The following is a 13302-nucleotide window of genomic DNA, read 5'->3' as shown; positions in this document are numbered from 1 at the left end:
AAATATATATAACCCCCCTCATATCTATGGACAGACTATAAAGGACACTCATCAATTAAACATAAGGACTATTCATACTAACTCTGAACTAGGGAAGCATGATGCCAATCTGGATTCTAACTAACATGTATATGCAAAGGCTGGGCCTAGACTAGGATATTAAACAAGGCCAGAGAACATTCCTGCGTACTGGAATTTAACAATCTGTCCTGGTTTCGGCTGGGATAGAGTTAATTTTCTTCCTAGTAGCTGGTATAGCACCATGTTTTGGATTCAGCATGAGAATAAGGTGATACCACACTGATATTTTAGTCATTGCTGAGCAGTGCTTACACTAAGTCAAGGACTTCTCAGCTTTCCATGCTCTGTCAGCGAGAAGGTGCACAAGAAGCTGGGCAGGGGCACAGCCAGGACAGCTGACCCAAACTGGCCAAAGGGGTATACCATATAATGTCATGCTCAGTTTATAAGCTGGGGGGAGTTGGCTGCAGGGGCAGCGATTGCTGCTCAGGAACCAGCTGGGCATTGGTCAACAGGTGGTGAGCAGTTGCATCACTTGTTTTTCCTGGGTTTTGTTTCTCTTTCTCTCTCTTGTTGTTTTCCTTTTCATTATTTTTATTATTATTATAATTTTTATTATTATTATTACTATTTGTTGTTCAATTCTTAAACTATTCTTATCTCAACCCACAAGTTTTCTTACTTCTGCTCTTCAGATTCTCTCCCTCATCCTACCAGGGGGGAAGGCTGAGTGAGCGTCTGTGTGGGGCGTAGTTGCCAGCTGGCGTTAAACCACGACACAATCTATAATGTTAAATGTTTGAAGTGCCCCTGGCATGGTTTTGGTACATGCATTCTCCCAAACAATTCCAGGCATGCTTTGATAATTAACATGGTCCAGAAACTACTTGCAATAGGCAGTTTATATGCAACCACCCCATTCTGGAAAGAAAAAGCTGAATACTATACCAGAGGGAAGTCATGGACATGTTTAATTAGCTAGCATAAACATCACCTGGGAATGCCATACCAAATCTCTTTCTCTCTCAAAAAAATAAATTCACTGGAACAAGAATGAATCTAGGAGGGAAAAGAAAAAGGATCTGAACTCTGCTTTGTATCTTAACATAACAAAATCACTACTATCACAGGTTTTTGCCAAATTAGAACTGTTACATACTTGTACTGTTCCATTAGCTGCACTGCCTGATGCTCCTGGGGGTGGCGCCTCATATGGCATTTCAAGCTATTCATATTTGTGGTGGCGAAGTCACATACTCGACATCTAAAGAGACAACAACAAGTAAACTAATCTGACAATTAACTGCTAACACTATCCCAGAAATAAAAATCTATGAGAAAGCAAAGGTATCTGGAGAGACTACAGTTAAAGACTAACAATATTTACTCAAGTCCAAGTGGTGACATTAACTTCCAATTTTTGGACCATGAAAATCTTTTGCAGCCTAAAAAAGCCTCTACCTTTGAGCAAGAATCACTAGGCACGTGGATGATGTTCCTTCCTGACATTTATCTTGTGTACCTCTACTGCAGCTGGTAAGCATCACGAAGTACAAGGGAGCTGTGGATGCACTTGAATAGATGCAGCCCCAATGCAAGTTGCTTGGCTAAGTTATGTAAAGGCAGAATATGACCATAAGAGTGATAGGGGACATAGTGCATTTAGAAGTGAGTCTTGTTCCTCAAGAATACATGTTCTACTTAACGCGGCAGCCATGTTTCTCATGACATTTTAAAAGCCAAACTATCTATTTAGTAATAAAACATCTAGGTTTCAAAGCATTATATCTGAAATAGAAGTCAGGGACAAGATCAATATATGTAGATTCAAGTGCCCTAAGACAAGTGTGTCGCATCATGCTGTCTACATTTTTATTTTTTTACTTCTGTCACAATATCTTTGAATAAAAACAATCCATAAACCTGTCTGGATCTAGATTTAGATCCCTGGATTTAGACCCTAAGGTATTACACAAAATACTATGCTATTCATAAATATCAATACACTACCACACAAGCTTCCGGTGTATAACATATTGAAACAGAAGCCATCAAGCTCAGCTAAAACTCTGCATATTTGTTAGGACTTTAGTTGTTTCTTTTTTTGAAACGGTAAAATGTCCAATATTTACTAAGTCTGGTCTACAGTGTGAAACAGTTTGAGACTGCAGGACACTTAACTTGAGATTACTCACTTTATTTTTGAAAGGACTTAATTGTGCAGTATTAAAATCCAGAAGGTATCAAATATACGAAAATGCATCATTGGAGGCTATACAGTTTAATTTCCAGCAATTTTTGTCACACAAATAATAAAATATGTTTACAGCTATAAAAAAGGCAGCAATACAGTAGGTTGCTATCTGATACTATGAAAGGGTTGAGGAATATAGATTTCATAAAGAGAAATACCATAAATACTGGATCTTTATGTTTTTTAGGCCGTGGCTGAAGTATCCTACCACTCCTGCAGATTTGTCTAAGGGGTTTATGAAAAAATAATAAGAAAAGCAAGCCAGATCAGTAGGCTTAAATTTAGTATGCAGCAGTCTATATCACCAATGGAAAATTTTCAAGGGTTCTTAAATCAAGCAGGCTGGCTAACACCAATTCAGAAAGCTCCCATATACAAGACACTCTACAGCATCTGCTGTTCCAACCCCACTAAGTAACAAATAACGGCAACAGGGAAGATTCTGAGCAGAAAAAAAATCTATCTGTATTCCACATTTGCTCTCTGAGCAAACATCTTGCAAATTTTTGCCAGTGTTCTGGGATATCATTATAATGCACAAATCAAAATATAACATGTCTTGTGGGTTTGTTTATCCAAAAGAGAAAGTCTCTGGCTGAGCTCAGCATTTCAAGGCGTGAGTTTCCAGAATTTGTACTAAAAAGATAGAAGGATATTAGCTCAAAAACTCTATTAACTCAGATCTATTTTCTAGCCACTAGAGAGGGACAGAGATCCACACTGAATGAGCATAGACTGAATCTGCAGGAATTTATGCAGCAATCAACAGAAAAATGCACAATTTATTTTTCTGCTGGGGACCTGAGCTACAGTATTACATGTGATTTTTAGGTATCAAAGCTTCTATATAAATCCTTATAACATCCATATAGAAAAGTTATAAAATCTGATCCTGAGTGTATGAATATTGTTTGAAACCTGTGAAAAAATGAGGGAACTGGCAACAAGGGCAGAATTTTGCCACGCTCTGTAGATACCAGTGTGCAAAGTAGCAATATGACAATGGAGAATACTTTGCAATCAAGTAAATACAAAATGAACTTAAGTGTGCATGAAGTTTGAGAAATATATTATTACTGTTGGCCAAAGTTCAATATTACAATGTATTTCCCTTTCCACATCTGAATGCTTGAAACTGAAAACAAGCAATAGTCTGCTATAGCAAAAGATGCATCCTGAAAAAGTTAGCAAATCTTAATTACATCGTTTGAGCTAACAAGCAAGTGTGGCTCCTTCAAATTTGCAGTAAAATTATGTAACTGAAATTCTTTAACAATATCTTCAAAATTGCATGAGCAATCAAGTAACCTTGTTAGTTAAAAAAAGTAAACCAGGCACGTGGCATTAGCCAGCAATAATTGAGACACTTACCTATATGGCTTATCAGAGTTATGAATTCGTCTGTGATTTCGTACACCAACGTAAGTTGTGCTTGTGTAGTCACATACATCACATCTGTACAGTTTCTGAACTGAAGACTTACTTCCTGTATGAAACAAAATCCATTATTTTAGAGAGTTGCATTCAGAATTGTAAGGAGTTCTCAGATGATAATTTCAGCACAATTGAATTATGAAACATGAATTAACATTTTAAAGTAATACTTTCAAATATCTATATATATTTAATACTTTTAAAGGATCTGAAGCACACTGGCAATGGACATAGAGATAATCGCATAGTTTATTTACCATGCTGTTCTGCATTCACCCTACCATTTACTGGAATTACTAAAATCTTAGGAAAACACATTCTTTCTTTCTATGTGGACACTTCCCTTCTTCCCACAGTTGGGTTAAAATCCTGTGTTACAGCAAAAGTGATTTGCAGAATGGATTGAATCATAAGAAAAGAGGGGCTTTGAGAAAGGACAAGTTTCAAACTGGCAAACATACAAAAGAAAAGCAAAAGGCCTCCCAAAGCATCTAAATCCTCTTTATCATCCACATACACTCACACTTACAGAAGGATCTGAGATGATAAAAAAAATAGATACTGACCAGATGTGTTAAGAAATAATTTGGAACTTCTCCAAAATACTAAAAAGCAATTGTAACAAAAATCATTTTTTCATTCTTTCAGAATGAAAGAGACTCTTGAAAAATTAATGGTTGCGGAGACAAAGGCTAATGACTAATTTAACATAGGAAAATGTGTGCCCGCAAGTGCACAGTTTGAGTATTTTTGAGAAGTAACTGTGTAGACTTAAACAGCCCTATTCCTGCTCCCTCACTGAATAATGGAACTGATTTGGGTTCAAATATTAACATTTGGGAAGAGGGATGGTATTTTTTATGAAGGTCATTTTCCTATTCCAGCCTACCATCCAGCCTTCATGCACTCCCCAAAGGAGGAAACAGCAGAAACACGAAGAAGCACCAAGGTTGGAACTGTTTAAATCAGCACTACTGCCAAAAGAAACACTGAACTAAAATCAAAGGGTTTTCTTTCTGCATCTAACCTCTTCACTAGCCTAAGCAATTCCATTTTTTTACCAAGTGCAAGTAAGGTGCTCAAATTCATTTTATCTTTACACCAAATTCTTATTAGCTGGCTGAACAGTCAAGCCACTACTCTGAGTTACATACATGGGCTTTGAAGAAACTCTGATGGAGATCCTTAGAGAATTTCTCTGGTGGGTAAGGATCATTACTAAAGTATACCCCCAAACCTAAACAAATACACAATTCAATAAGTAATGTGTGGGAGACAAAGTAAAACTCAAATCTTGCAAGAACAGACTTCAGAAACTCTTCATGCTTATATGAAGCTCATCTCCAGCACAAACAAATCATTAGTTTGTGTTGGGAAGAGGTTTACTATTAGTAGGTGGTACTACTACTACCAGAAGATCCTAGGTGGAATAGAAAAGGGTGTATTAGCTGGATGTTTTTAAGTACATCTTGCCTTAAGAACTCTGATACTATCAGCGGGTGATCTACTTCCCAAGCCTCCCAGCTCCTCCCCAAACCAAAAATAACTCCCCTCCATGAAAAATGTGAGTTCTGATTTCCCAAATGGGATCCCTCTATTCTGAATCCTGAAGAATTCTGTTAATGGCTTGTCAAGGTCAAGAGCACTGAAGGTCCACATCACATTGAGGGGATGGTCTGTCTGTCACTGTTCTGACTTGCAGTTTGAAAAGAGAAAAACTTGAAATAAGTGACTGTCCAAAAAGATGGAAAGTAGACTTTTTAGACAAATCTCTGGTTAGGTCCAAATGCCATGAACTTCTTTTCAGTAATAAAGACTGACCAAACCCCCCTCCTTTATCACCTCCTGAATTCCAATTCTTTTTTAGCTAAACAAGGGAGGAATGAGACAAGCAGACTGAACTCAAGAGGAACTGTAGAGTTTATCGTGAAAACAGAACTTCCGTCTCCTGAGTCCAGAATACTGAGCAGATTTGTAAAGATAATTTTGTTCTGGAGTTTCCTCTTGATGATGCTGGACTCCAATACCCCAGACTGAATCTTTTCATTATCAAAGCAACAATTAAGAATCTTTATGGTAAAATGCTTTAAGGAGACATAGCAGAATAAATCAGTAGAATGAGTCATCCAAAATGGAAGTTCAACTTTTCACTTTGATTTTTTTTTTTTTCATAGGTGGGCACTGAATTATGTAAAAAAAGTTTTAGATATATTATTCTGAGAGATACAGTCACACAAAACTTAAACAGTAAGGGAAAATTACTACTAATTAAGCTTTCACTCCAGAATCCAGCACTTTTGCTTCAAGATGCAAAGTAATTAGGTAGGGCTAATAACCCCAGAGGGTTATTCTGAAGAATATATAATATGTCATATGAAATAAAATAGCAATCTGCATACAAAGCCAGTCTGAAGTAAAATTTGAATAATTCTGTGTGTACAAAGATAGCAGAAAAATATTTTATATTTTTTACTTTAAAACATGACACAGTGCTCACTCTTCTAGCTTTCTTATAAAAAGTAGTATGGAAGTAACATATAACATGCAGTCTTTGCAAGTCAACCTTAAAGCAAAATATATCAGAATTTTTTCTACAATATGCTCATATAGTAAAATTTATTAGTTTTTTTTCTTTAATGTAAATTATCAAAACAATCTTAATTACATACTTGGAGACTCTAGAATTTATACTTCTACAATTTTTCTTTGATGAATGCACATTTAGGTAGAAGACCTCAAATGAATACAAAGACACTTACTGGGCTGCAGATCTATGGGAGATCAGGGGTCGTGTGAAAGCTAAGTTACTGCATGCTCTACTTGAATGGGTCTTCCATCTTAAATTCTGTGGTTTTAGAACTGTTTCCAAATGTATTTTCTGTTACAAATTTGGTATTTTATGGGGCAGGCAGCTTAAAACAAACAGTATCTAATGAGATTTTTTAAAGCATTATGCAAACATATTATCTATTGCATAGTTATAAGTGGCTAACCACCCGGTAGCACACACTTAGGAGCAATTATTTATACCAATCACTACTTTATAGTTATTCCTTCAACAAAATGCACATAAATTATAATACATCATGTAAACTCTCACTGTTGCAAAATAGCAGTCGTGTCCCCCACCCTCTCCACTGGCTTATTTTTCGTTTTGGGTTTTGGGGGCCTTTTTTGTTTTCTGGATGGAGGATATCAGGTCTCTTAAAAGTGAACATGGAAATGACGGATCTTTGTTCTAGCAGCAGTAACAGGTGCTCCTGTAATGCTGCTTATTACCCTATTCCTTCATTATTAGACATTTACAATCTGATCATATCCAGTGTCATAATGTTCCCTTTTAATTTATTGTACAACCACGATGAATAAAGAGACTTTTAGGACTAACTATTTCATAAACAAGAAGTGAAACTGTTCCAGCTCAGGCATCTTTCACATAAACAGATGCTTTGCCATAAACTTCTTTGTTTTGTGTCGCTTTATAGGGATGACATCTGTTTGACAAGAGATTGCTGTACTGCAGTGGTGGTGCAATTTGATTATAAATTGGTTCTGAAGTAATGTAAGCATTCCACAGTATGAGTTAATAAAAGTTTAAAAGAAGAACTGTTTTCATTCAACCCACATCACTAAATTTCATGTGGGGTAAACAATTAATTAAAGTGCATGTCTGTAACACTTTTATAAGACAATAATGAGCAAAAAATATTAAAAAAAATATCTAAGGTGATTAAATTGAAAGCAGGCAGTTTTCTTGAACAGGGGCTCCTCTTTCATGGAAGTTAAGTTACAATATCAGGATATAAACTCTAAAGCCACCTTATTAAAACCTGCTACTCTCAAAAGCAGATAGGCATCTTGTTTTTCAGTCACCTAAAAGGACTCTAGCTCAAAAGGCACAGTATTCCCCAAAATCTGACATGTTTCAGGAGTTGCAAGGTAGTTATTCCTGTATCATGACATCTTCAAAAATAGTGGTTTAGAACAAAGAAAACATTGTCAGAAGTAATAGTCCAAGCTGTGCTCACAGATATTTGTAACCAGCTAAATGAACAATGTTTTATTTCCTATCACTTCCATTAAAACATTTATGCTATTTCTTCTGAAGAAAAAAACCCCACTACTTAATGGGGAACGTTCCCACTACCAGCAGACCCTCCCTAGCTGCCTTCTTGTCTCCCCCTGACTTCAGACGGCTCTCTCAGGCTTAGGTCTTAGGGATGTAATACATGCTACGGCTCAATTTCCTGAATTTAAATGCCTTCTGCATTGATGAGAGCGAAAAGGAGTTGGGAAGGGTCATTTTACCTGAGGCTGTATAAGGAATTAACTTCTAAGTTTCTAACTTGTATACTGAAAGCCAGCAAAAGAGGCAGCGAGAGCTGAGAGCAGAAGTCAAGAGTTAAGGATCTTATTTTATTCTAACATATACCATGTTGCTTTAGACAAATCATTAATGGTTCAAGCCAGCCACCCTGACTCAATGCTGGTTAGTACCTTTTTTCACAAGTAGCTGCATGAATGTCAATGATTACTTTTGCACTCACTGATCAGCTGTAGAGGTGAGAGTAGAACCCAGAAATTTCAACTGCAATCTAAGTACTATTCAAGTGCACATTTTGCTATCTAACCAAACAGGAGACCACGGTTAGGACGGAAGAGAGCTATGTGCACAAAATGGAAACACTTCAGCCCATAGTTGTTTGGAGGTGATATAATTACTAGTATTTTGCCACAGTACTCTAAAATTGCAGAATACTAATAATTACAGTGTTGCCTTCAGAATAAAAATGCTGTAAATATTTTCAGTAACTTCAACTCACCAGAGGATGCATGCAAAGATTTTAAGACCGCATTTTCTCCTAAACTTCAAAATTTGAATATTTTTTCCCCTATTTCACTACCTTAACACACGAAGGGTTTGGTTGGGGTTTTTTTGTTGTTGTTGTTCTTTTTAAAACAAACAGTATTAAATTATAAGCAGACATACAGTTAAACAAACATTTAGAAAATGCATACCTACTGTTACCCTGGCAACTACTACAGATACAGGTTGCATTTTTAGAAGGCCTTACATTTGCCTCTCTAGGGCTAAAACAAATGATTCATTTTGGACATTACTATAATTAAACATAAATTTCTAAACACAGAATGGATGGTATTGTATGTATATACTCACAGCAAACTACATTACCACAGTGAGTTTAAAAAAAGGCTTTCTTTTACTGTAGGTGATTCAGAAAATACTGTAGCTGACGAAGGAAGGAAAAAAATATTTTTTTTCTTAAAAATTCAAAGTAATACTCATACCAGTTGTTCTTATGAAGAAATACAAGGTCAAACTACTGGAGCTAAAAATATCTTATCTACCAATAAACATCAGTAAGATATCTCAAAACTGATTATAAGTTTTGCACAGTGAAAAGAACATACATTTAAGGTTATAAACAGGTATGAAAACATTTCAGCATGAATGAGATCTTAAAACCAGTTTTATACAAATAGAGCAAACAGAAGTAATGTTATGAGTGACTTTGTATAATTTCAAGTGTAAATATAAACAGTACCTTCTCTTTCATCTACTTCGTTGGAAACTATTAGTTTATTAGATGTAGCTGTTGAAAAGATATCTGGAAGACTGTGTTGCTCTCTCTCATGATTTCGCAGTTGGCTCTGAAAAAACAATTTTCCATGTTTAAATATATACTACAAACATACACTGGTCATGTCAAGTATTGCAATCATTTGTGACATTGTTACTCAAGTTTTAATACAACTGTTATAAAATGTATGTTAACAGCTATACCGATTAGCCCTCAGGTAATTTTACTAGAAACAATGTAAATAACATTAATGAAAAACATAAAGAATCAATGAGAATGACTGAAAGGATTATATGATTTGTTTTTATTTAGAAAATAAATTTCCTTTTTCCCCCCATTCCCATAGACAAGTGGCAAATAGTTCTTCCTCCAGAATTATTATACTCCAAAAGCAGTATTAGATTAGAGGTTAGAGGATGGCAATTTTCATATTCCCTAGTGACTTAAGAATATCTTATGCCTGTTTCTACTTGCTTGGGAAGGTCAGGGGAGAGAGAGCCTTTTGCTACCCCACCTGTACATCTTTTCAAACTAGGCCTAAACAACAGTAAATATGGGAAAAAAATGTACTACCACTGCCTACAAGAGTTTCAGTTGTACAGCTAGATACTGGTGCTATCTATTCTATATTCCTGAGTACTGAACAGAGTACATAGGAACACACTCACCAGCACTAATGCTTGAAATAATGATTATATGAATGGCAGAAGTACATTATTCTACTCTGATGTGTAATCTTTCAGATTTAAGTTCTACCAAACATCCAGCCCAACACAACAGAGGAAAAAAGAAAAGAATTTCTGCTTCAAAGTGTTTCATGTTACCCCCAAATGCCACAATTACTTTTGCACACACTCACAACTAGCAGGCATGTTCGAGCATTCTTTTAAAGTTTCAACTATTAAGTTCTCGGATGCTTCCATTTCTTCCTGTAGTTGCTACATGTGGGCAGAAAAACAACATGATATTAAAACGTCCATAAGGTGGTTCTCAGGAAAATAACTTGTGTGAGGAAGCAAGTTTATTTCAGTGGGTAAGGCAGTATAATTATAGCTGAATTGTATATTTGGAAAGTGCTGCTGGCAGTAATCCCCAACTGTAATGACAATGAAGCCAGGATGTCAGACTGAATTAAGTTAGAAAGAGGGATCACCAGTTATTAAAAAAAGTAGCAAAATAGGTTATTTAGCTATTATAGACAGGTACAGGAAAGAACTTTACCTTGTAATGAAAGGATTCTTCACATTGCTTGCATTGATACATTCTTGTTTTGCAGTGGTTGATCATGTGGCTCTCTAAATCCTTACTGTTGTCAGCAATGTGTTCACAGATAGGACACTGGTATGGCTGCCTCTGACGATGGACTCTCAGGTGTTGTTTTATGTAGCCCTTATTACCACTGCTATAATGGCAGAGGCGACAACGGTAAGGTCGATCTACATTAGGTATATATTCTACTAGGTTACTTCCAGGAATATTTGTATCATTTGCATTTTGGCATTGTGCGTTGTCTTGTAATTCTTTCAAAATGTCATCATCAGAAGCATTCTGATCTGTCCTCTCCTTCAGTTTTTCAATGACAGTGAGTAGTGACATACTGATGCCCATTTTAATTGGTGCTTCTGATAACTCCGGCCTTTCTTTCTGTATCTCAACTATTGCACATTCACTTTTGTTTAAACCAGTAAACTCCTCTGAAGGATTCTTAAGTGAGGATACCACTTTAGAATGAGCCATGCATGGGCCATCAGCTTCTCCCTGTCCTGTACCTGCATCCATGGCATCTCCTCCTGTCAGAGTCCTGAAGTTAGACCTTGTTAGTTCTGCAGCTCTGATAGGCATTGTAACAAGAGCTTCTGCAGCTAATGAGTGCAGTCGTAAAGACTCTGAATTTGTCCTTCTTCGTGCAGGAGGCACATTTTCATCAGTTGTTACATTTTTATTAGAGCTTAATTCATTATCTTTCTTCTCAGTATTATTCCATCCTATTATTACTTCTTGAATTTCATCTGAACAATAAACTTCATCAGGTTCTTCACAGGTCACACAGGACTCCTCCGAGATTAATTTTTTTTCTGTTTCAATGTCAGTGTTCATCAAGAAAGGCTTTTGTAAGACACTTTCTTCAGCACCTGGCAAACGCTCTACTATGACATTAACATGACCCTTTTTATTTGGACTACAATTGATGATTTTCTGTGCTGATGAAAGTAGGCTGTCAGTTATCATATTGTCCTGTTCTGTATCTGACACAGTCTCCTCTAAAACCTCTGTAGTAGGAGAATGCACCAGAGGCTGATTTAATATCTCTTCCTCTTTTACATTTGCTCCTACTGGCGATTTACATGACAGTTGCTCAGAATTGCAAATCTGAAGTTGAAGAGAAGATTCACTATGGATATCAAGTTCACTGTTTTCCAAAGAAAGAACAACTGCATCCATGCTATGAGGTGTCTGAGTTACAACCGTCTCTGACAAGTTGGTAGTTTCATTTTCTTCCTCAAAGATAGGATAGGAGCAATCAACCTCGCCTGCGTGTTTCCAAGCATGTGTTTTCAACATTCTTTGCTGACCACAAGTGTACCGACAAATTAAACATCGGTACATGCCATACTGCTCATAAGTATACCATTTTCTCCTACCCATTTCAGGCATATGAGTAGACTGAGTTACATCTTTGCATTCCAGATTTCCTGTGTGATCAGTCCCTGATTTGACACTTCCTTCCACTGGCCCTTGCAAAAATGAACTTGCAGCATTTACACATTGCTGCACTTTTGTCTGGATGTTATTTTTACCATCATTCTCATGGTAATTTTGGAAGTGGGTTTCAAGTTCTTCTTGGCTTTTAGAAGCAAAATGACATGCTGAGCACATTAATATCACTTCATTCTTCTGCCCATGTTGTTTTATATGTTCTTGTAGTGTTAAGAGAGAAGGTGATAGGAACTTACATAGACTACACTGGTAGCACGTCGCCTTTTTTTTGCTTTGTGGAAGACATTCAGTCACAAAATAACCTGCTTGTAACTCTTCAGTCTTTTTAGTAGCAATAACAGATAGCTCAATTGCTTTAGCTGGGATTTCACAAAGATCATCTGCATCAAAGGACTGTGCAGAAGCGTTAGGATGGGAACGTTTTTTCCCTATTAAAAGGCATCTTTGTGACTTCTCACTTTCGACTATTTTGCTTAGTTTCTGGATAACATGGATTAGTGGATCAGTTTTACATTTTCCCTGATCTTCATTGTTCTGCAGGGTTGGGCCAATGACTGTTTCAGAAATCAGCACGGCTTCCTGTTCTCCAATATTTGGCATCAGTACTGCAACACTGCTTCCTTCTTCCATAATACCTAGGAGAAAGGGTTTTATAAAAAATTTAAATTTCTACATGCACAATAATAAACATACAACCCAGTACTATTTAGGTATCTCCCTCTACTAAATATGGAAGCCTAATGCCACTAACTTAATAAAAAATTTCAAAATGGCTATAAAAATAGCCAAAGACTTTGAGGACATTTAGTGGATAGCGTAAATGCTATTCAATACAGCTAAACAGAATAATTCCAAGAGAGCCCATAACTGCCTGCCTCCGCGTTGTACAACGGCAAGATAAATATTTTTCAAGTATAGGCTGATTAGCATTGTTACAGCTATTGTCTTTTTCTTTCCGAGAACTACATGTTTGAATGCTAGACACTTAAATATACCAATCAATAGTTACTGGCATATTTATGTTTAAGAGCCATGATATGATATGAAAATGTATTCCTAACATACTTAGATACACTGATGTCTCCTAAAGCAAATGACAATTTGCAACAACATAATTTACAAAAATAAGCAATTTTTTTCCTTGAAACGTTAGGAAAAGAAAGTAATTCTGGTATTTACTTGCATCAGTCATTTTGCTATAACTATATTAAAGACCATTCAAATGTCAAATCATACTTATTATAAATGTCATTTTCTAGAAAAGCTACTAAT

The 13302-nt window shown here is 36.3% G+C and overlaps 1 protein-coding gene across 3 annotated transcripts in view; it reads right to left on the bottom strand.

Annotated features, from left to right (window-relative positions):
• The window catches only part of ZNF507 (zinc finger protein 507), a 23298-nt gene that overhangs the window by 7044 nt on the left and 2952 nt on the right, over positions 1-13302 (bottom strand). For 2 of the 3 annotated variants that reach the window (XM_035893566.1, XM_035893567.1), the window contains exons 2-5: positions 10534-12665; positions 9277-9382; positions 3647-3761; positions 1181-1285 (exon numbers count right to left, since the gene is read on the bottom strand). In XM_035893566.1, coding sequence (XP_035749459.1) covers positions 1181-1285; positions 3647-3761; positions 9277-9382; positions 10534-12665 — 2458 coding nt within the window. The remainder of the gene's footprint in view (positions 1-1180; positions 1286-3646; positions 3762-9276; positions 9383-10533; positions 12666-13302) is intronic. The other variant, XM_035893568.1, reaches the window with a different exon arrangement.

Source organism: Egretta garzetta, unplaced genomic scaffold (genome assembly GCF_000687185.1).
Source record: "Egretta garzetta isolate BGI_Z169 unplaced genomic scaffold, ASM68718v1 scaffold354, whole genome shotgun sequence".
NCBI lineage: Eukaryota > Metazoa > Chordata > Aves > Pelecaniformes > Ardeidae > Egretta > Egretta garzetta.
Note: the sequence above shows the minus strand (reverse complement) of the source record. Positions and strands in the feature narration are given on the sequence as shown.